This window comes from Salmo salar, chromosome 23 (assembly GCF_965601325.2).
Source record: "Salmo salar chromosome 23, fSalSal1, whole genome shotgun sequence".
Lineage (NCBI taxonomy): Eukaryota > Metazoa > Chordata > Actinopteri > Salmoniformes > Salmonidae > Salmo > Salmo salar.
In genome coordinates, this window is record NC_138313.1 from 3095983 (window position 1) to 3119233 (window position 23251).

Below are 23251 nucleotides of genomic sequence, written 5' to 3' on the forward strand. Positions count from 1 at the left end.
GAGAATGACCACATAATTAATTTTCATCATGAGCCAAATATATTGGCTTTCTACCCAAAGTTGCAAAGAAAATATTGTGAGCTATTTATTAAACACGAGACCAGCAAAATGTATAAAAGAGTGTGGCAGTATAGCAGGAACAGCGGCCTCTAGTGGTCAAAACATGGTACTTTCACACTACTTTATGGTAAATAATGCAGGGGGGCCATCACCAGATTCACAGGGAATATATTACATAGTATGAAGCTTCATAATACTTGTCAAACATAGAGAACTGATACTGTATACTGGTTGTTGGGGTGGGATTGGCATGGGGTGTGGGCGGTCCACGGATGACTTTCGGATGTTGGATCCAAATCAGATGTTGGGTACTAGATTAATTGAATATTATCTGAATCCTATAAATGAAAATGGACAATCCAGTTAGGCAATTTTTCTGAGATAAAACTTAATTCCAACAAAATGATGTTTCAGGGATGCCAATCTGACCTGTTTCTAACTACAGAAACAATTTCAGAACAATCTGAGATGGTGGGTGTCATGGCTTGCTGAAATGACATGGAACGACTTGTAGGGCAAGTCCCACAACTTTAACGTGGGACAGAAGTTTGTGACAATTCCATTGTTCTTTTTTTTTTAGAAGTTCTTTTTTTTTTTTATAATACTAGTCAGTTCCAACCACTACAACCCTGGCTGGATAAAACTGTAGCAAACATGAAATCACAATGAGAGAAAAGGAGGTTGGGAATGAGGTAGTGCTACGAATCCTAAGAGAATAATATTCTAATATACATTAGAATAGTGTGAGCCATAGAGCATATAAGCATGTAGCATGTAAGTTTGTCAAAATGACAAGATGTCAGGTCAGCCTGCTTAAAGGAACTGTCTGTTCACTTCACTCTACCTGTTCCTCCCACCACAACTACAAACAAGAACAACCTTAACCTAACCTTCAACGCTCAACCCCTACATACAGTTGAAGTCGGAAGTTTACATACACTTAGGTTGGAGTCATTAAATCTCGTTTTTCAACCACTCCACAAGTTTCTTGTTAACAAACTATAGTTTTGGCAAGTCGGTTAGGACATCTACTTTGTGCTTGACACAAGTCATTTTTCCAACAATTGTTTACAGACCGATTATTTCACTTATAATTCACTGTATCAGAATTCCAGTGGGTCAGAAGTTTACATACACTAAGTTGACTGTGCCTTTAAAAAGCTTGGAAAATTCCAGAAAATTATGTCAAGGCTTTAGAAGCTTCTGAGAGTCTGATTGACATAATTTGAGACAATTGGAGGTGTACCTGTGGATGTACTTCAAGGCCTACCTTCCAACTCAGTGCCTCTGCTTGACACCATGGGAAAATCGAAAGAAATCAGCGAAGAAAAATAATTGTAGGCCTCCACAGGTCTGGATCATCCTTGGGAGAAATTTCCAAATACCTGAAGGTACCACGTTCATCTGTACAAACAATAGTACACAAGTATAAACACCATGGGACCACGCAGCAGTCATACTACTCAGGAAGGAGGCACATCTCTGTCTCCTAGAGATGAACGTACTTTGGTGCGAAAAGTGCAAATCAATCCCAGAACAACAGCAAAGGACCTTGTGAAGATGCTGGAGGAAACAGGTACAAAAGTATATATATCCATAGTAAAACGAGTCCTATATCGACATAACCTGAAAGGCCACTCAGCAAGGAAGAAGCCACTGCTCCAAAACCACCATAAAAAAGCCAGACTACGGTTTGCAACTGCACATGGGGCCAAAGATCGTACTTTTTGGAGAAATGTCCTCTGGTCTGAAGAAACAAAAATAGAACTGTTTGGCCATAATGACCATTGTTATGTTTGGAGGAAAAAGGGGGAGGCTTGCAAGTTGAAGAACACCATCCCAACCGTGAAGCACGGGGGTGGCAGCATCATGTTGTGGGGGTGCTTTGCTGCAGGAGGGACTGGTGCACTTCACAAAATGGATGGCATCATGAGGATGAAAAATAATGTGGATATATTGAAATAACATCTCAAGACATCAGTCAGGAAGTTAAAGCTTGGTTGCAAATGGGTCTTCCAAATGGACAATGGCCCCAAGCATACTTCCAAAGTTGTGGCAAAATGGCATAAGGACAACAAAGTCAAGGTATTGGAGTGGCCATCACAAAGCCCTGACCTCAATCCCATAGACCATTTGTGGGCAGAACTGAAAAAGCGTGCGTGAGCAAGGAGGCCTACAAACCTGACTCAGTTACAGGAGGAATGGGCCAAAATTCACCCAACTTATTGTGGGAAGCTTGTGGAAGGCTACCCGAAACGTTTGACCCAAGTTAAACAATTTAAAGGCAATGCTACCAAATACTAATTAAGTGTATGTAAACTTCTGACCCACTGGGAATGTGATGAAAGAAACAAAAGCTGAAGAAAAAAAAATTCTCTCTACTATTATTCTGATATTTCACATTCTTAAAATAAAGGTGATCCTAACTGACCTAAGATAGGCAATTTTTACTAGGATTAAATGTCAGGAATTGTGAAAAACTGAGTTTAAATGTATTTAGCTAAGGTGTACGTAAACTTCCGACTTCAACTGTGTGTGGCGTTCACGGTGTTAACACATTCCCCCACCACACCGGAATAACACAGAAATTTGTGAATTGCGCTGTATCCCTGTCTGACTGCATCACAGAGGGTTGTTTATACTGACGCAGTACAATTGCTACTGTAGCTATGGTTACCTCAAACTTTGCACTCCCCTAATAATACAACACACTATTTGAATGTTTTCAAATACTTTTAGCATTTGCTTTAGCCTACCTGGAGTTCCAGATGGGCGAGGTTTGCAGTTTTGCGACTTTCTATTGCAGGGATCATCAAGTAGATTCAGCCGCAGGACAATATTTTTTTCAGCGGATGGTCGGGGTGCTGGAACATAATAATTTGTAGACTACGAATTGATCGCAAGAAGCCCATACAGATATAATATTTGACTAAAACATAATAATTTCAAACATTGCTTACATTTGTATACAATCACGTGTCTATTATGCGTAGGAAGACTTGGGAACAGATTTCCAAACTTAAAATCTATTGGAGCTGATTTCCTGGTGTTTTTACAGTCTTAATATCCAAATCGATGGAGCATCCAAACAATAAGGATATCTGAAGTGAATAGCCACATTCATTTATTAATTGCTAATATTTGCTCATCACATTCATTGTCAGTTATTTCTTTCTATCTCTTATTTAACATTTACATTTACGTCATTTAGCAGACGCTCTTATCCAGAGTGACTTACAAATTGGTGCATTCACCTTATGATATACTGTGGAATAACCACTTTACAATAGTACATCTATATCTTTTTTGGGGGGGGGTTAGAAGGATTACTTTATCCTATCCCAGGTATTCCTTAAAGAGGTGGGGTTTCAGGTGTCTACGGAAGGTGGTGATTGACTCCGCTGTCCTGGCGTCGTGAGGGAGCTTGTTCCACCATTGGGGTGCCAGAGCAGCGAACAGTTTTGACTGGGCTGAGCGGGAACTGTGCTTCCGCAGAGGTAGGGGGGCCAGCAGGCCAGAGGTGGATGAACGCAGTGCCCTTGTTTGGGTGTAGGGCCTGATCAAAGCCTGAAGGTACGGAGGTGCTGTTCCCCTCACAGCTCCGTAGGCAAGCACCATGGTCTTGTAGCAGATGTGAGCTTCAACTGGAAGCCAGTGGAGTGTGCGGAGGAGCGGGGTGACGTGAGAGAACTTGCAATTCTTGTTTTGAATGTATTTTATTTTCTAATATTTTTTTGTTGTGCTTTACTGTCAAGCAGTGATAATTTTGGCACTCTTATTCAGATTTAGTTTAGTCAGTCATTTTGACAAAAATATAACTTAATGATATTTTTGTCAAAACATCTTGATTCTAGCCCTTACTAGTGAAAATATATGACCCATAATACATAATACTCTCTCTCTCTCTCTCTCTCTCTCTCTCTCTCTCTCTCTCTCTCTCTCTCTCTCTCTCTCTCTCTCTCTCTCTCTCTCTCTCTCTCTCTCTCTCTCTCAATTGAGTAATAATTTAGTCTAGTTATTGTCAAAATTATATAAACAGTGGACAATTTTAGTCAACTAAATATTGCACATTGAGAGAGAGATTGAGAGAGAGAGAGAGAGAGAGAGAGAGAGAGAGAGAGAGAGAAAATTATGTATTATGGGTCAAATCTTTTCACCAGTAAGGGCTAGAATCAAGATGTTTTCTCTGCGGTAGACTTGGCTACATTGAGGTAGACTTAGCTACATTGGCTACAGAACCTGGCTATGAAGTGCAGTGGGAAAGTGGAAGGGTTGAGCAAGACAGCAAATTCAAAGACAGCTACTACTTTACTTTTTTCTATACTCAAGGGAGAGAAAAACATAGCTAGACTTTTGTTTTACTATTGCTGCTATTGCTTTTGATTTCGTAAAGCAGCTTGTGTTTCTTAACCAGGCAAAGGGCAGTTAACTAGAAGGCTGGTGGTAACTGGTTAGCTCCGGGGAAGCAAGAGGACTGCGCTGAACAGAACACATCTGTGCTGCTAATATTAATTGCGCTTTTCACTAAAAAGCTCTCAATCTCTCCAGAAACTCTTGTCCAGTCGACCAAATAGTCAGATTTTAGTCACATATATAAACGTGTCTCTTCTCGTTTTAGTCAACTGAAATGAAAAATAATTTTTGTTTAGTTTTAGTTTTTTCTGGGTCTATTTAGTCAATTATAGTCTCGTCAATTGCCACTGAAAAAAAGGTGTTTGACAAATATTTGTTTAACTATTTTGTTAATGAAATTAACACTGCTGTCAAATAGCCAACACTTCAACGTTTAAATGTACTTTTAGTAAAAGTTTTGATTGATCCATATATTTTGGTTAATTGGCAGAAGCTGACGCATGGCCAAGATCACAGGGATTGCTATCACATCCTAAAGTGTTCTGGAGCTCTGTGTGCATAAAAAGGGTGGTACAAAGATAACATCAGACTCAGTCTCATCAAGGTTGAGCCACAGGTGGTGCATAGTCCTCCCTTAGCTGTGATGTTACCCAGAATAGTCTGGGAGACATACTTGGATGCGAGAAGATAGAGAAGTGGAGACAGAAAATAAATATACTCCAATATAGCCGGCTTCACCAGAAAAATAAAGTTTCCTCATCATCAAAGGCATATGTATAATCTCTAGGAACTCTACTTACCAGACATAAAGTGAAATGTGGCCCTCGCTATCAAATAAACGTCTGAATCCAACTTTTGTCCGAAACACACCATATTCCTGCTGTGTAAACAGCAGGGCTGGGGCCAATTCAGAATTTTATTCAATTCAAACAATTAATTTTAATTCAATTTGAATTGACCACACCTAAAAGAAGCAGGATTTGAATTCAATTTGAATTGAAGAAAGTAGAATTTAATTCAAACCAATTCAAACCAATTCAACTGAGGCATGAAACATGAAAGTATCATTCATTTGACAAATCTTTTATCAAAAGGATATGCCACCTATTAATGCAGAAAATACACATTTATAATATTAGTTTGAACTTTGATTATAATTTAAAGATGTCAAAAAGTGTTATTCTTTGTCACGAGATGTTCCCTTCCATACCGCAGTGTTTGATTTAATGCATTCTGGGATTTCTTTCTGGATATTTTCTAAACATTAAAGGAATTATGAATGATTATAGACAACCCACATGACCTTGGAATATTTCCAGACCACTATAATTATAAAAAATTGGTTCAATACCACATTCAATTAGTTTTAACCAAATTTGAATAGGTATTTTTAATGGTGTAGAATGACCTGCGTGCTTTCCCTCTCGGTTCATTCTCTGCCTCATTTAGGTGTCCAATTGAGCTTATTTTTAAACCTGAGTAATTGTAGTGTGTGCAGTACTCTATATATTTTGTGCCAATTGAGAACTTTGGTCTAATTCCCTGATCTGGATCTTCTCTGGAAAATCATTATTTTGATCTTTTTGGGATTTACTGCCAGGGCCCAGGTCTAGCAGTACTGCTCTAGCAGGTCCAGCAGGTCCAGGCTCTGTTAGAGGCCATGTGCTGTGGGTGACAGCAAGCACAAGTCATCTGCGAAGAGCAGGCATTTAACCTCTTAATTGTAGAGACTAACACCAAGGACTGAGGATTTTTCTAGAATAGTGTCCAATTCATTGATGTAAATATTGAAGGGGCTGAGCGTGGGGCTGAGATTTTAACTATTGCAACGGCCCCACCTCTGGTTAAAGAATTCTGTTCTTCTCTTGCCAATTTTGATGCTGCGCCTGTTTCCCCCCGAAATAGTCATATCTGTTACGCCATTTGATTTAATTATGTCATACATTTTACCCCCTACACCGCTTTCAATAACTTTATAGAACAGTCCTGTATGCCAAATAGAATTAAATGCTTTTTGGAAGTCAATAAAGTGAGCATACACTTTGGTCTTATTGTGGTGGACATGTTTATCTATCAGGATGTTTAGGGTGGAAATATGATCGGTCGTGCAATGTTTTGGTATAAATCCAATTCGTTTTTTACTCAAGACATTGTGCTTATTAAGGAAGTTTAAAACTCTCTCTGTCTCTGTACTCTCTATCTGCCTCTTTCTCTGTCCCCCATCTCTCTTTATCTCTATTTGCCTCTCTCTGTACCCCCTCTCTCTATATATCTCTATCTGCCTCTCTCTCTGTACCCCCTCTCTCTCTTTATCTCTATCTGCCTCTCTATCTTTACCCCCCATCTGTCCTATCTGCCATACATACTGTAGCACACTGGACCCATCATTTAATGCCCCCTACCTCTCATTCAAAGAACCACTGCCCCCATCTCCCCCTCCCTGTTCTACTGACCATGCTCCATCCAAAAACACATCTTATTTTCAGTTTGACGGCACACAGCGGACCCCCCCCCCCCGTAGGACCCTCACGGCCCACCCACCTTTGCTCCCCTCAGCCAATGAGGCGCAAGCGCATGGTGAGAGAGCACCAATCGCCTCACTTTTGTGTCCGTATAAAACTTTTCAGGAGCTTGTGCCAGGTTGCACTTTCTGTCAGTCCAGGGCTCCAGTTTTGCCGGAGAGGTGAGAGAGAAAGAGCAGTGAGAGAGAGAGGGGAGAGAGAGAACTAAGGGGGGTTGACAGTTTCTATCCCAATCCCACACTTTTATAAAGTGGTGGGTAACAATTCATTTCTCTGGTTGTGAAACCTCATAACTGGAGAACTACCTACCTACCTACTGCACCAAGCCACGCATTACCGGATAGACGTGTCCTAAACGTGTCTTTGTTTTGTTCTCTTCTTCTGAAGAGTCTCCTGTTTGGTGAGGATGGAGAATGCACACGCAAAAGAGTCAGAAGAGGTCGTGTCATACTTTGGTGTCGACCAGACCGCCGGCCTCACACCAGAACAGTTCAAGAAGAACCTGGCCAGATATGGTCACAACGGTGAGAAAGAGAGACTGTGATGGATGGATGGATGGATGGATTGATGGAAAAGCATAGAGAAACCAAGGGATGGACAGAGAGACATTGAGGTGGATAAGAGGAGGGATAAGGCCTTGTTGGAGAAAAAGGAGGAGGATCTGGTTGGGTGTAGCAGTTCGGACCCAAAATGGGATCATTGGTGCTAAATGCTGTGGAAAGGATGAATGTGATGGAGGGACAGACAGACAGCACTGTTCCACTGGCTTGGACAACAGCTAGTCTTTGTTTTGGTTATGACGAGGGGAAGGTCGGATGTTGACTCTATGTGATTGGCTGCTGACTGGCTGACTGACACATTGGTGCGCGGCAACCAAAATGGTTCACGTGACCTTGTGATGGTGTGGCAGATACCATTTGAAGGTCAGCGGCACCAAGGGATGCTTGGGTAGTGTAGTTTGTAATCAGTCCAGTACCGGCTCTCTATTGTGTTTGGTTGGTTTCCAGAAGTTCCTGACAACTTCTACCTGTTGTATCAGTCCTTTTATTTTTGTGTATTTGCAGTTAGCACACTTTATAATAACATTGAGTGGCTAAGCATCAGCCTAGATATACAGAGGCAAAAGTTAAGTTATGAGGCTTATGATAATATTTTATAAACATGTTTCCTCTTCGTCATCCATGCTTAAATCACGATATGAAGCATTGTATAGTCATTGTCTCATCCAACCAATGAAAAGCAATGACAGACTCAAGGCTCTAATTGGCTAACCAATCAGAGGTCAGTGAGAAGGACAGAGGTTTTCTATGGCTACTGTAGGGCCGAACTGGGACAAACCAAGGCCCTAACACTTGTTTGCAAAAGAAAACCACTTAGTTTGACCCTTTAGAAATAAAGTACAGTTGTGCAAAGCCAGTCCTTTGGTTTGTTCACATTTTTGTTTTTGCATAATTTGAAGATTTGAAATTAGTTCAGAGAGAATTCAGTCCTGACGTAAGTTATCAATCAAAAGGTGGATGACATGAGCAAAGTAAAGGTTTTTAGATAATTAACTATAGTCATTTGTATCAAGTGCAAATGTTTGCACCTGTATTTTCAAAGACCTGATCTGTCCGTTAAACAGGTGGAAACAAAAGCTTCATAAAACTAGTCCTTTACATTTAATCACAGTGTATAATTAGCATTTCTGCTATCAAAGATAGAGGTAGTAGGCCTAACGCTATTCTCAATTAGCGATGTTAGTAGCAAATAGCAATGCTATGCTAATAATCTCCTCTCTTCGCTTTCCCCTTTTACAGAGCTCCCAGCTGAGATTGGTGAGTTCCCAATGTTTATCTTTGCCCCTCACACACCTGTCTGTGGTCGGTCTGCACACACACTCCTATTTCCGTCCCAGTGTCCGGGAGGTTACACATCCCATCAGTCACACTACCTCTTTATTTCTTGCCACACACGCATACACACACATATACTCACACACCTGTTGTTCTGCTTCCTGCCTGGGATGATGGACTTCCTGTCAGTCGTATCATCGTGACATTTGTCATCACAAACCCTCCAGACATTCTGATTCACCCATTTGGATTGGTTGGTGTAGGGTAGCCATATTTCTTATCCGATCCGATGCTTGACAGGGAGTGGCTACACACTTCAGAGAGAAGGAAGAGGAGGATGTAAATGGGATTGCTCTTGTTGTCAAACTTGTCATAACCCTGAAAGAAGAGGATATTCCTATGCACAGATCTGTGTCCTCACTTACTCATCACATCTGTCGCACCAAACCTTGAAAACCCAGAAGTAAAAACTTGCATGATTGCGTCAGATGGTTCAGTTGGGTTATCACTAGTTTACACAGTCACAAAGTAATAAACCACACCTATTTCCACAATTTCTCTTCTTAAAATCTGATTTGAAACCCCAGGCGGCTGGTGGCACCTCAATTGGGGAAGACCGCCTCATAGTAATGGCTGGAACAGAATATATGGAATGGTATTGAACACATCAAGCACACAGTTTCCATGTTTTTGATACCATTTCATTCACTCCATTCCAGACATTATTATGAGCCTTCCTCCCCTCAGTAACGTCCGGTGTTTTAAACCTAACCCTAACCTTAACATTACGCTTAACCACACTTCTCTTTATGCCTAACCCCAACCTTCCAGTTGTGTTGCTTGTGTCTACCCATGAGAGATTATTATCACACTGACCATTCCTTCCTGTAACGGTTATGATTCTCACATTCGACAGTACTAAATCCTCATGATGCAATAGAGACATTAGCAATGGTCATCGAAATTGTTAAAAGGTTTTAAAAACAATTCTAATAAAATGCAACAGTTGGAAAATGGATGAAGATACTCCAAACTTTTAGAATTTTTATAATCCATCAGATATTGACTGAATTATAGCACATAAAACATTTTACTGACACGGACAAATATTGAATGGAGTCCAGGGATTTAGGTGGGAATTTAGGTATTCAATTTATTGTAAAATTTCAACAACAATTTTTTTTTTTTATGCACTCATATACATATATATATATATATATATATATATATACACATGTTGTTATTATATCAGGTATTTTTTTGTGTGTTACAATAATGGAAAGTATATGTGCCTAATTTGCATAAATACACGGGGTGTATTTGCATATATTAGCACATTAACATAAAGGGGAGAAACAAGGCTGCAGCAACCAAACACTTGCTCTGTCTACCCTATTTGCACTCACCTGCGCTGTCTAGACTGCCTCATTAATTACTGTTGTTGTCACTTTATTTTGCATAATTCAACAAGTGTGTCAATAGCAGGATACCCTCGGATTAAAAATCAACACGCCTGGCTCTAGATTAGAGCTACTTTACATTGTTTGCGAGATTAGACATGCACTACATGATCAAAGGTATGTGGACACCTGCTCGTTGAACATCTCATGCCAAAATCAGGGGCATTAATATGGAGTTGGTCCCCCCTTTGCTGCTATAACAGCCTCCACTCTTCTGGGAAGACTTTCCACTAGATGTTGGAACATTGCTGCGAGGACTTGCTTTCATTCAGCCACAAGAGCATTAGTAAGGTCGGGCAGTGATGTTGGGCGATTAGGTCTGGCTCGCAGTGGGTGTTCCAGTTCATCCCAAAGGTGTTAGATGGGGTTGAGGTCAGGGCTCTGTGCAGGCCAGTCAAGTTCTTCCACACCGATCTCGACAAACCATTTCTTTATGGACCTCGCTTTGTGCACAGGGGCATTATCATGCTGAAACAGGAAAGGGCCTTCCCCAAACTGTTGCCACAAAGTTGGAAGCACAGAATCGTCTAGAATGTCATTGTATGCTGTAGTGTTAAGAATTCCCTTCATTGGAACTAAGGAGCCTAGCCCGAACCATGAAAAACATCCCCTAACCATTATTCCACCTAAACCAAACTTTACAATTGGCACCATACATTTGGGCAGGAAGCATTCTCCTGGTATCCGCCAAAGCCAGATTCGTCTGTTGGACTGCCAGATGGTGAAGCGTGATTCATCACTCCAGAGAATGCTTTTCTACTGCTCCAGTCCAATGGCGGCGAGCTTTACACCACTCCAGCCGATGCTTGGCATTGGCATGGTGATCTTAGGCTTGATGACAGCTTTGCCAAGAGTGTGCAAAACTGTCTTCAAGGCAATGGGTGGCTACAGCATCCAATGACATTCTCTCTCTCTCTCTCTCTCTCTCTCTCTCTCTCTCTCTCAGGTAAGACCATCTGGGAGTTGGTCGTAGAGCAGTTTGAGGATCTGTTGGTCAGAATCCTGCTGCTGGCTGCCTGCATCTCTTTTGTAAGTAGACAAAATGTTGTCAATGATTTTGACCGACTATGGATATTGCTATGGGTTACAGGGAAAATATTGCAGAGTAATGACACAAGACAGGGTAAAGTGATGTTATCTGGTCTGCTCCTCAATAATTGGTGTAATGAGAGCAAAGGAAAGATATTCATGTATTGATAATACCTACTGAGTCCTCTCAGATCTCCACAAGTGCATAGAGGGTAGGGTCTATACAGGTCGGTAGGTTTGGGGGTATTTATGTGTTTGTTGGCGTTAGCACCTGTAAAATCATTGTGAAGTCACTTCCTGTCAATTTCCTCCTTCCACGTCCTCTCCTTACCCCAGTGAAGGATGGGTAAATGTTTCAGCGTAGCAGGTGTGCATGATGGCAGAGGCCCCGAGATGACACTGACAGCTAACACACGCGCACACGCCCACACACACACACACACACACACACACACACACACACACACACACACACACACACACACACACACACACACACACACACACACACACACACACACACACACACACACACACACACACACACACACACACACTGCACACAAGGTTACATACCTGCACTATGAAAGACACATACTGTACACACACAGGTCAGTTATGCTTTGCGTACACGCACTTTCAGAACACATGCTGTGACCCGTCCCTCGCTCACTCACTCTAGGAATCCCTCCCTCCCCCCTCCCTCTCTCTCACTATTTCATTTCACTGTTGTCTCCCATCTGCCCTCCTGTCTCGCTCTCTCTTTTCAAATCTGTTTTGGAGTAGGGGGGGTGACATAATGTTTTAACCCCCCCACCCCCAACCCTTTACACTCTGTCCCTGACCAGCTGTCATTATGGCCTTAGAAAGAATGGTGTGTGTGTGTGCGATGTAGTGTGTGTGTGTGTGGGTGTGTGTGTGTGTGTGTGCGTGCGTGCGTTTGTGTGGCAAGAGGGCGCGAGGGGAGAGAGAGCGTGTTATTTTAAGAGAGTCTCAAGCCAGGCCGAGAAACTGTATCCTTCCACAAAGGTCAGGGATGAAAGGAACGAAGGATTGCCGGCGAGGGAGCGAGAGATAGTATTGCACAATGGCATTGTTTGTTGCAAAGACAAACAAACAGATGATAAGTACATACAGTATATGGTTGAGGAAGACACTGTAATGACAATAACATGTAATTAATAAATGCATAATATATAGTTAATATACTGTATAAATATAGAAATGCATTGGCAATATCAGTGTAATGTTTTTCATGTACTTTCAAATGAAGTTTTATTGGAATGGAAAGGTTCTATGGTAGTATGGTACGTGTGAATAGGCTACAATGGATTTCAATGCAGTATATTTTAGAATGGAGAGACAGAGAGGATGAATGATATAGAGATCTTAAAAGAGAGGGAATAAGAGAATAAATGGATAGAGACAAGAAAATAAAGAAACAAACAAAAAGAAAGAAAGCGAGAGAGAGAAAGAAAGAAATAAAGTAAGAAAAAGAAAGAAATGGAAAAGAGGATGGAAGAATGAAATCTTTGCACTAAGGAACAGAGTAGAGAAGGGAGAGACGGAAGATGGTAAAAGAGGATGGTTTGGGCAAAGGAATAGGGAATAAAGGATAATGGATGGATGTATACAATAATGGAGGGATATCTCTCTCTGTGGGTTAGATTGCTTCTTACTCTGCTTCAGTGGACCATAACTGATCTATGTCCATGTCAACACAGCCCCTTTCCTAAACAGACCAGTGACAACAACTCGTTACACTCACGTACACGGACGCGCATACACACGTGAAGAAACACACACACACACACACAAAACTCCCTCTATCACACATGCACGTGCACGGACACACAGACAAAAAAGGCTGGCATAGAGTGGAAAAAAAGTGTTTCTGATATGGGCACATATTGTCAAGTATCATAGAGTGGAAAAGTACGTTGTTCTGTTATGGGCACATATTGTCAAGTGTCATAGATTGGAAAAGTAAGTTTTTCTGTTATGGGCGCATATTGTCAAGTGTCATAAAAGTGCATTCCATTCCATTATCCATAAACATAAATTCCCTCCCTCCCTCCCTCCCTCCCTCCCTCCCTCCCTCCCTCCCTCCCTCCCTCCCTCCCTCCCTCCCTCCCTCCCTCCCTCCCTCCCTCCCTCCCTCCCTATCTCTTGCTTTCAGGTGCTGGCCTTGTTTGAGGAAGGTGAGGAAACAGTCACAGCCTTTGTGGAACCCTTAGTCATCCTCCTCATTCTCATTGCTAATGCCATCGTTGGAGTCTGGCAGGTCAGTTAGTGGAAACACATACACACGCACGCACGCAGGCACACACGCACACACACACACACACACACACACACACACACACACACACACACACACACACACACACACACACACACACACACACACACACACACACACACACACACACACACACATAATACATCACATGCGTTAGTTTACCCGTTCAGGGTCAGAATGTGTTACCTGCGTAGGTGGGGGAGGGGTGTTATAGGGGAAAATGCATCAGCCCCCAAACCCACAGTAAAAATACAGAGGGACGATCGGGTTACCGCAAGCCACAAGCAGCGGGTCCATATTGGCCTTGTGGTGGTCATTTGGAAACTATGCACAAGGATTCACACATAGGGGGTTATGGGACAAGGGAGAGGGGAGGGGGGAGGGGGTGGATGTGACGGGTGTAGGGGGTGGGCATATTGGCATAAGTCAGGCTTTACACTTCTGGAAGGGAGGTCAGTAGGAATTGGAGGAACTGATGTTCTGTGGGGTTATTGTTGCCCTGTAGGAGCGCAATGCAGAGAGCGCCATCGAGGCTCTGAAGGAGTATGAGCCTGAGATGGGGAAGGTTTACCGGTCGGACAGGAAGAACGTCCAGATGATCAAGGCCAGGGAGATCGTCCCTGGAGATGTGGTGGAGGTGTCTGGTAAGATTCAGATTCAGAGATTCAGATTTACGTAATAACTATATAACCCCCTAAACACTGATCTGGGTTCAGTTTTTTTTCTCTCACCTAATGACTAAAGGGCTCAGATTTTGGGGTAAGCTGATCCTAGATCTGTGCCCAAGGGCAACTTCTACCCCTATAGGCCCAAGAATTGTAGGCCCAGTTCCAAGTCGACCCTTAGCCCCAATACCCACAAGCCACTAAAATAAATGTAGATCTGATGTAAGCAAAAAAAAATCTACCTTGCCTATCAGAGATTAAGGTATAGAGATGAAAGCATATAGCCCTTTTTATAACAATTTTTATCACAAAGTGTACAATTTGTCACAAAATTTGTCACAAAGTGCTTGAATCTGTCAAATCCTCTCAGATGGACATCACGTCTTTAGGGTTTGCTAATATATTATACCACCCCTCCCCCCCAAAGAAAACAAGGCCTAATACCCATAGTGAATATTGCCAGTCTACTGGTTGACAGACACATCCCAAAGGGCACTCTATTCACTTTATAGCCATAGGGCTCTGGTCAAAAGTAGTGCACTATGTACTGTAGACCCTAGAACCCCTGAGGGTACTTGGCCTATCCACAGAGTGTACTTGAGAAGACTCATGACACCATAGGGCTACTGGTAAAATGCACATGAGGGGGTACTTCAGGGGTACTAAGGGCAGAGTAAAATTCTGTACTGTAACTGAAAAATATTGTGAACCACTGACGCAGGATATAGAGTGCCATTTGGAATGTATACCAGCGCCTGGTCCTGAGTCAGATTGGTTTATCCCTCTAATGTTTAAGGTTAGGTTTAGGGTTGGCTAATCTGATCCTAGTATAGATTAAGGGACAGATTTTACTAATTAGGGCACATTTTACTGTTTAATGTGTGTTATTCATTTGCTGGCACAATTTCCAAATTTAGCAGGTGATCTACTAAGAACAAACACTATAATCAATGCATTACATTTACATTTGACATTTTACTCATTTAGCAGAAACTGTTATCCAAAGTGTCTTACAGTAGTAAGTGCATACATGTTTTCTTTCGAACCCACAACCCTGGTGTTGCAAGTGCCATGGGAGGGAGGGAGGGAGGGAGGGAGGGAGGGAGGGAGGGAGGGAGGGAGGGAGGGAGGGAGGGAGGGGGATGGAGGGAGGGAGGGAGGGAGGGAGGGAGGGAGGCTGTCCTTGTGTCCTTGAGACAGTGGGTCATTTTAAGTCAATCAGAGGGTAAGAGAGAGGGAGGTATAGAGAGAATGATAGAGAGAACAGGAAAGAGATTGTATATAACTGACAGTAATACATAGCGGAACCATCATCCATTTTGTTGTTTATTTATTAGCCATATATATATATATATATATATATATATATATATATATATATATATATATATATATATACTGCTCAAAAAAATAAAGGGAACACTTAAACAACACATCCTAGATCTGAATGAAAGAAATAATCTTATTAAATACTTTTTTCTTTACATAGTTGAATGTGCTGACAACAAAATCACAAAAATAATCAATGGAAATCCAATTTAACAACCCATGGAGGTCTGGATTTGGAGTCACACTCAAAATTAAAGTGGAAAACCAGACTACAGGCTGATCCAACTTTGATGTAATGTCCTTAAAACAAGTCAAAATGAGGCTCAGTAGTGTGTGTGTGGCCTCCACGTGCCTGTATGACCTCCCTACAACGCCTGGGCATGCTCCTGATGAGGTGGCGGATGGTCTCCTGAGGGATCTCCTCCCAGACCTGGACTAAAGCATCCGCCAACTCCTGGACAGTCTGTGGTGCAACGTGGCGTTGGTGGATGGAGCGAGACATGATGTCCCAGATGTGCTCAGTTGGATTCAGGTCTGGGGAACGGGCGTGCCAGTCCATAGCATCAATGCCTTCCTTTTGCAGGAACTGCTGACACACTCCAGCCACATGAGGTCTAGCATTGTCTTGCATTAGGAGGAACCCAGGGCCAACCGCACCAGCATATGGTCCCACAAGGGGTCTGAGGATCTCATCTCGGTACCTAATGGCAGTCAGGCTACCTCTGGCGAGCACATGGAGGGCTGTGCGGCCCCCCAAAGAAATGCCACCCCACACCATGACTGACCCACCTCCAAACTGGTCATGCTGGAGGATGTTGCAGGCAGCAGAACGTTCTCCACGGCGTCTCCAGACTCTGTCACGTCTGTCACGTGCTCAGTGTGAACCTGCTTTCATCTGTGAAGAGCACAGGGCGCCAGTGGCGAATTTGCCAATCTTGGTGTTCTCTGGCAAATGCCAAACGTCCTGCACGATGTTGGGCTGTATGCACAACCCCCACCTGTGGACGTCGGGCCCTCATACCACCCTCATGGAGTCTGTTTCTGACCATTTGAGCAGACACATGCACATTTGTGGCCTGCTGGCGGTCATTTTGCAGTGCTCCTCCTGCTCCTCCTTGCACAAAGGCGGAGGTAGCGGTCCTGCTGCTGGGTTGTTGCCCTCCTACGGCCTCCTCCACGTCTCCTGATGTACTGGCCTGTCTCCTGGTAGCGCCTCCATGCTCTGGACACTACGCTGACATACACAGCAAACCTTCTTGCCACAGCTCGCATTGATGTGCCATCCTGGATGAGCTGCACTACCTGAGCCACTTGTGTGGGTTGTAGACTCCGTCTCATGCTACCACTAGAGTGAAAGCACCGCCAGCATTCAAAAGTGACCAAAACATCAGCCAGGAAGCATAGGAACTGAGAAGTGGTCTGTGGTCCCCACCTGCAGAACCACTCCTTTATTGGGGGTGTCTTGCTAATTACCTATAATTTCCACCTGTTGTCTATTCCATTTGCACAACAGCATGTGAAATGTATTGTCAATCAGTGTTGCTTCCTAAGTGGACAGTTTGATTTCACAGAAGTGTGATTGACTTGGAGTTACATTGTGTTGTTTAAGTGTTCCCTTTATTTTTTTGAGCAGTGTATATATATAATCTGATCGACCGAAGATTCCACAATACAACAGCAGTAGTGTTGTACCTGTATACATGATTAGATGTACTGTTATTACCACTAAAATTAACTATATTTCATTATCCTCATTGCATTGTACTGAAATCTACAAATTGTATTTCATGCCAATAAAGCCATCTGAATTTGATTTTTGATTTGAATTTGAGAGAGAGATAGTAATAAGCATACACGTTATCTCTCTAACACTTGTCTCTCTCTCTCTCGTGCGCACTCTCTTGCTCTTTCTCTCTCTCTCTTGCTCTCTCTCTCTCTCTCTCTCTCTTGCTCTCTCTCTCTCTTGCTCTCTCACTTTTTCCCCATACACCTGTTCTCTCCATGTCACTGTGTCCCCAAGGTCTCGCCCTCTCTGTCTTTCTCTCCTTCTCTTTCTGTGGGGTCAGCTGTCAGTGTCACTACTCATCCACAGTGTTACAACTAGTCAGTCATGTCAGTCAGTCAGCTCTCTCTCTCTCTCTCTCTCTCTCTCTCTCGATTCAAATGGGCTTTATTGGCATGTACATTCAATTCAAATGGGCTTTATTGGCATGTACATTCAATTCAAATGGGCTTTATTGGCATGGGAAACAATCTTTACATTGCCAAAGCATGTAAAATAAACAATCACAAATGAACAGTTAAAATGAAGTTTCAAAAAAAGTTTCAAAAGAGAAAGCCGTTTGAAATGTTATATTATTAACTATGTACAGTGTTGTTACAATGTGTAAATAGTACAAATGTTTTCCGAATAGGTAATATATTTTTATTTTTGTTTGATTATAATGTGGTTGGACCAGACTGTCTGAGTGCTGTCCTGAGGCTTTGTTGGGTTGGTAGTGGTTAATAAACTTAGTCTCAAGAGTCAATATTAGTTGGATGAGGGGACTTTTCTCTATTATCAACTCTCTCTCTCTCTCTCTCCTTCTTTCTCTCTCCCTCTCCCTTTCACACCCTCTCTCTCTATTTTGCCATACTGAAGAGTCAAAATGTCAAATGGTGATATTTTGACAGTGTAAAAAAGCAGTGTATTGTCAGAATACACAGTAAAAATTCAGAATAAGCACAATGTTAACCAGGGAAAACCTTGATTGTGATAAAGACTGTGAATTAAAATGTAGTAATTATGTTTGAAGTGGAGTGGAGTTTGTGTGTATATGCATAAAGTTGAGACAGCTACCTTGAACTAAAAATCAAATCAAACTTTATTTGTCACATGCGCCGAATACAACAGGTGCAGACCTTACAGTAAAATGCTTACGTATAAGCCCTTAACCAACAATGACGTTCAAGAAAGAGTTAAGAAAATATTTACCAAATAAACTAAAGCACTTTTTTTTTTTTTAAGTTACACAATAAAATAACAATAACGAGGCTATATACAGGGGGTACCGGTACCAAGTCAATGTGTGGGGGTACAGGTTAGTCGAGGTAATTTGTACATGTAGGCAGGAGTAAAGTGACTATGCATAGATAATAAACAGCGAGTAGCAGCAGTGCAACAACAAATGAGGGGGGGGTTTGGGGGTTTGTTGTAGTTGGCCACCAGGGTTGCACACACCTCAGGAGGGATTTTGACCCACTCCTTTTGCAGATCTTCTCCAAGTCATTAAGGTTTGAGGCTGACGTTTGGCAACTCGAACCTTCAGCTCCCTCCACAGATTTTCTATGGGATTAAGGTCTGGAGACTGGCTAGGCCACTCCAGGACCTTAATGTCCTTCTTCTTGAGCCACTCCTTTGTTGCCTTGGCCATGTGTTTTGGGTCATTGTCATGCTGGAATACCCATCCACGACCCATTTTCAATGCCCTGGCTGAGGGAAGGAGGTTCTCACCCAAGATTTGACGGTACATGGCCCCGTCAAATGATGCGGTGAAGTTGTCCTGTCCCCTTAGCAGAAAAACACCCCCAAAGCATAATGTTTCCACCTCCATGTTTGACGGTGGAGATGGTGTTCTTGGGGTCATAGGCAGCATTCCTCCTCCTCCAAACACAGCGAGTTGAGTTGATGTCAAAGACCTCCATTTTGGTCTCATCTGATCACAACACTTTCACCAGTTGTCCTCTGAGTCATTCAGATGTTCATTGGCAAACTTCAGACGGGCATGTATATGTGCTTTCTTGAGCAGGGGGACCTTGCGGGCGCTACAGGATTTCAGTCCTTCACCTCGTAGTGTTACCAATTGTTTTCTTGGTGGCTATGGTCCCAGCTGCCTTGAGATCATTGACACGATCCTCCCGTGTAGTTCTGGGCTGATTCCTCACCGTTCTCATGATCATTGCAACTCCACGAGATGAGATCTTGCATGGAGCCCCAGGCCGAGGGATATTGACAGTTCTTTTGTGTTTCTTCCATTTGCGAATAATCGCACCAAATGTTGTCACCTTCTCACCAAGCTGCTTGGCGATGGTCTTGTAGCCCATTCCAGCCTTGTGTAGGTCTACAATCTTGTCCCTGACATCCTTGGAGAGCTATTTGGTCTTGGCCATGGTGGAGAGTTTGGAATCTGATTGATTGATTGCTTCTGTGGACAGGTGTCATTTATACAGGTAACAAACTGAGATTAGGAGCACTCCCTTTAAGAGTGTGCTCCTAATCTCAGCTCGTTACCTGTATAAAAGACACCTGGGAGCCAGAAATCTTTCTGATTGAGAGGGGGTCAAATACTTATTTCCCTCATTAAAATGCAAATCAATTTATAACATTTTTGACATGTGTTTTTCTGGATTGTTTTGTTGTTATTCTGTCTCTCACTGTTGAAATAAACCTACTATTAAAATTATAGACTGATCATTTCTTTGTCAGTGGGCAAACGTTCAAAATCAGCAGGGGATCAAATACTTTTTTCCCCCACTGTATACTTGGCGCACCAGTACTGCTTTCTGTGCGGCGGCAGAGAGAACAGTCTATGACTTGGGTGACTGGAGCCTTTGACAATTTTGGGGGTTTTCCTCTGACACCGCATAGCATATAGGTCCTGGATGGCAAGAAACTGTTGCCATACGAGGATGGCAACAGTTTCCATACGGGGATGCAATTGGTCAGGATGCTCTCGATGGTGCAGCTGTATAACTTTTTGAGGATCTGGGGACCCATGTCAAACCTTTTCAGTCTCCTGAGGGGGAAAAGGTGTTGTCGTGCCCTCTTCACGACTGTCTTGGTGTGTTTGGACCATGATAGTTTGTTGGTGATGTGGACACCAAGGAACTTAAAACTCTCAACCCGTTCCACTACAGCCCCGTCGATGTTAATGGGGGCCTGTGTTTGGCCCGCCATTTCCTGTAGTCCACGATCAGCTCCTTTGTCTTGCTCACATTGAGGGAAAAGTTGTTGTCCTGGCACCGCACTGCCAAGTCTTGGACCTCCTCCCTATAGGTTGTCTCATTGTTGTCGGTAATCAGGCCTACCACTGTTGTGTCGTCAGCAAACTGAATGATGGTGTTGGAGTCGTGTTTGGCCACGCAGTCGTGGGTCAACAGAGAGTACAGGAGAGCAGGCGAGCAATACCTCACGACTTCTTTAATATTAGACATCGCGCACCAGTTGTTATTGATAAATAGGCACACATTCTCACCCCTCGTCTTACCAGACGTAGTTTCTCTGTCCTGCCGATGCATGAAAAATCCCGCCAGCTCTATACTATCCGTGTTGTCGTTCATCTACGACTCGGTGAAACATAAGATATTACAGTTTTTAATGTCCTGTTGGTAGGGTAGTCTTGATCGTATATCATCCTTTTTGTTTTCCAGTGATTGCACATTGGCCAAAATAACGGATGGTAGTGGAGGATTACTCACTCGCCTACGAATTCTCCGTAGGCAGCCCGACCTCCGCCCTCTTCTTCGCCGTCTTTTCTTCATGCAAATGACAGGGATTTTGGCCCGTTCCCAAGAAAGCAGTATAACGAGTCCCGACGCGAAGGATAAAGAGTAATCGCTGTTCTGATGTCCAGAAGTTATTTTCGGTCATAAGAGACAGTAGCAGCAAGAATATGTACAAAATAAGTTTTAAAAAAAACAACACAAAAAAATGAACAAAATAACACAGTTGGTTAGGAGCCCGTAAAATGGCAGCCATCCCCTCCGGCGCCATTCTCACAGTGTATGTTTGTTCTTTTTTTCCCAGTTGGTGACAAAGTCCCCGCTGACATCAGACTCGTCAAAATAAACTCTACTACTCTGCGGGTTGACCAGTCCATCCTCACCGGTGAGTGATATGATCAACTCTGTCTTAACCCTCTTTACAAGACTACAATGGAAATAAATTAGGTCTGTCAGAGTTAATCAGTTAACTCAAGTTAACTTTTTGTAATTTCAGTGCACTTTTTTCTCTCTCTCGAGATTAATCGCATTGTCTGAAAGCGTTGAATCTGAAAACTCTGAAAACATCCAAAATACATAATCTATACAGCTAAAATCTACAATGCTATGTAAAAACAAGTTGACATTGAGGTTAAATAAAGTGTGCTTTCTCAATTTGGCCAAAATAAAATAAATCTATTTGACTAACCATTATTTTAGATAAAATCAAGACGTCAATATTCTTGAAATGTTTTTTGTATGAAAAATCTTAAATTACATTCAGAATTTGCAATAAAATCCTGAGAGTTAACTTTATTAACTGTTTTTAATCTTTTGACAGCCCTAATATAAATACATGTAAAACTATTTTGTTGTAAAAATCACTCTATCTGCCGCTCTGTCTCTGTCCTCGCTCAGGTGAGTCTGTCAGTGTGATCAAGCACACCGATGCCGTCCCAGACATGAGAGCTGTCAACCAGGACAAGAAGAACATGCTTTTCTCTGTGAGGAACTCTCCTATATATATATTTATCCATCTATCTATTTTTTCTATTCCTCCATCTCAGAATCTCCATCAATCTAACTGTTGTTTTCCACACTCCTGCCCTTCTCTATATGAGCCTCTTCTACTCTCCATCTCCTCCACCCTTACAGCAATTAATTGACCGCTCCCTCTTTTCCCCTCTCTCTCTCTCTCTCTCTCTCTCTCTCTCTCTCTCTCTCTCTCTCACTCTTTCCACTATCTCCTTCTCCCCCTCTCTCTCCCTCCCTTTCCCTCGCTCCCTCGCTCCCTCTCTCCCTCCCTCTGTCCGTCCCTCAAGGGCACCAACATCGCTTCAGGCAAGGCTATCGGCATAGCCGTGGCGACTGGTGTCTCTACAGAGATCGGGAAGATCCGTGACCAGATGGCTGCGACAGAGCAGGAGAAGACCCCCCTGCAGGCCAAACTGGACGAGTTCGGAGAGCAGCTGTCCAAGGTGAGACAGACAGCTACTACTACACTACTACTACTGCTACTACTACTACACTACTACACCTGCTACTACTACTACACTACCTTAGTTGTTGCAACTTGACAAGATTAGTTTCCCTGCTGCCTTAAAATGGTCAAGTAACCAATTTTTGCCATTTTTGATTTGATACAACTTAAAGGGATATTTCACCCAAATTACAAAATGACAGTGGGATTTGAGCCACAAATGGTAAAATGTAAGCATTTAGAAACAGTGTCAGGGAAATAAAACCAAGTCATACCTTGTCCATAGACTTACATTGTAAGGAAACCAATAGTGTAATGATGACAATTGTATTATATATATTTTTAAACCAGGCTTTATCTGACAACCTTTTGTTGTCTATTCCATAACAGGTCATCTCCCTGATCTGTGTTGCCGTGTGGATGATCAACATTGGCCACTTCAATGACCCCGTTCATGGAGGCTCCTGGATTCGCGGGGCCGTCTACTACTTCAAGATTGCTGTGGCCCTGGCTGTGGCTGCCATTCCTGAGGGTAAGCAACTGATACTACTGGACTAGCACTAATCTAATCTAAAAAGTCTAGATGGGTCAAAATAAAGTGGACAAAAGTAAATCAACCAATCACCCTTGAGACTGTGTTAACCTGCTGAGCTAATGCCTATGTAGCAAAACTAATGCAAATCTTCAGGTCTCAAGCAAGGTTTCTCATCACATGAACATGAACATGGTTCACTGCCTAACTAATAACACTCTTTC

The 23251-nt window shown here is 42.6% G+C and overlaps 1 protein-coding gene across 2 annotated transcripts in view; it reads left to right on the forward strand.

Moving 5' to 3' along the window:
* Nucleotides 1-7048: 7048 nt before the first annotated feature.
* The window catches only part of LOC106583902 (sarcoplasmic/endoplasmic reticulum calcium ATPase 1), a 34815-nt gene continuing 18612 nt past the window's right edge, over nt 7049-23251 (forward strand). The window contains exons 1-10 of one of the 2 annotated variants that reach the window (XM_014168545.3): nt 7049-7096; nt 7323-7459; nt 8735-8752; nt 11177-11259; nt 13439-13543; nt 14067-14205; nt 21341-21421; nt 21934-22019; nt 22338-22493; nt 22886-23027. In XM_014168545.3, coding sequence (XP_014024020.1) covers nt 7342-7459; nt 8735-8752; nt 11177-11259; nt 13439-13543; nt 14067-14205; nt 21341-21421; nt 21934-22019; nt 22338-22493; nt 22886-23027 — 928 coding nt within the window. In that variant the 5' untranslated portion in view covers nt 7049-7096; nt 7323-7341. Of the gene's footprint in view, nt 7189-7322; nt 7460-8734; nt 8753-11176; nt 11260-13438; nt 13544-14066; nt 14206-21340; nt 21422-21933; nt 22020-22337; nt 22494-22885; nt 23028-23251 lie in introns of both variants that reach the window. The other variant, XM_014168546.3, reaches the window with a different exon arrangement.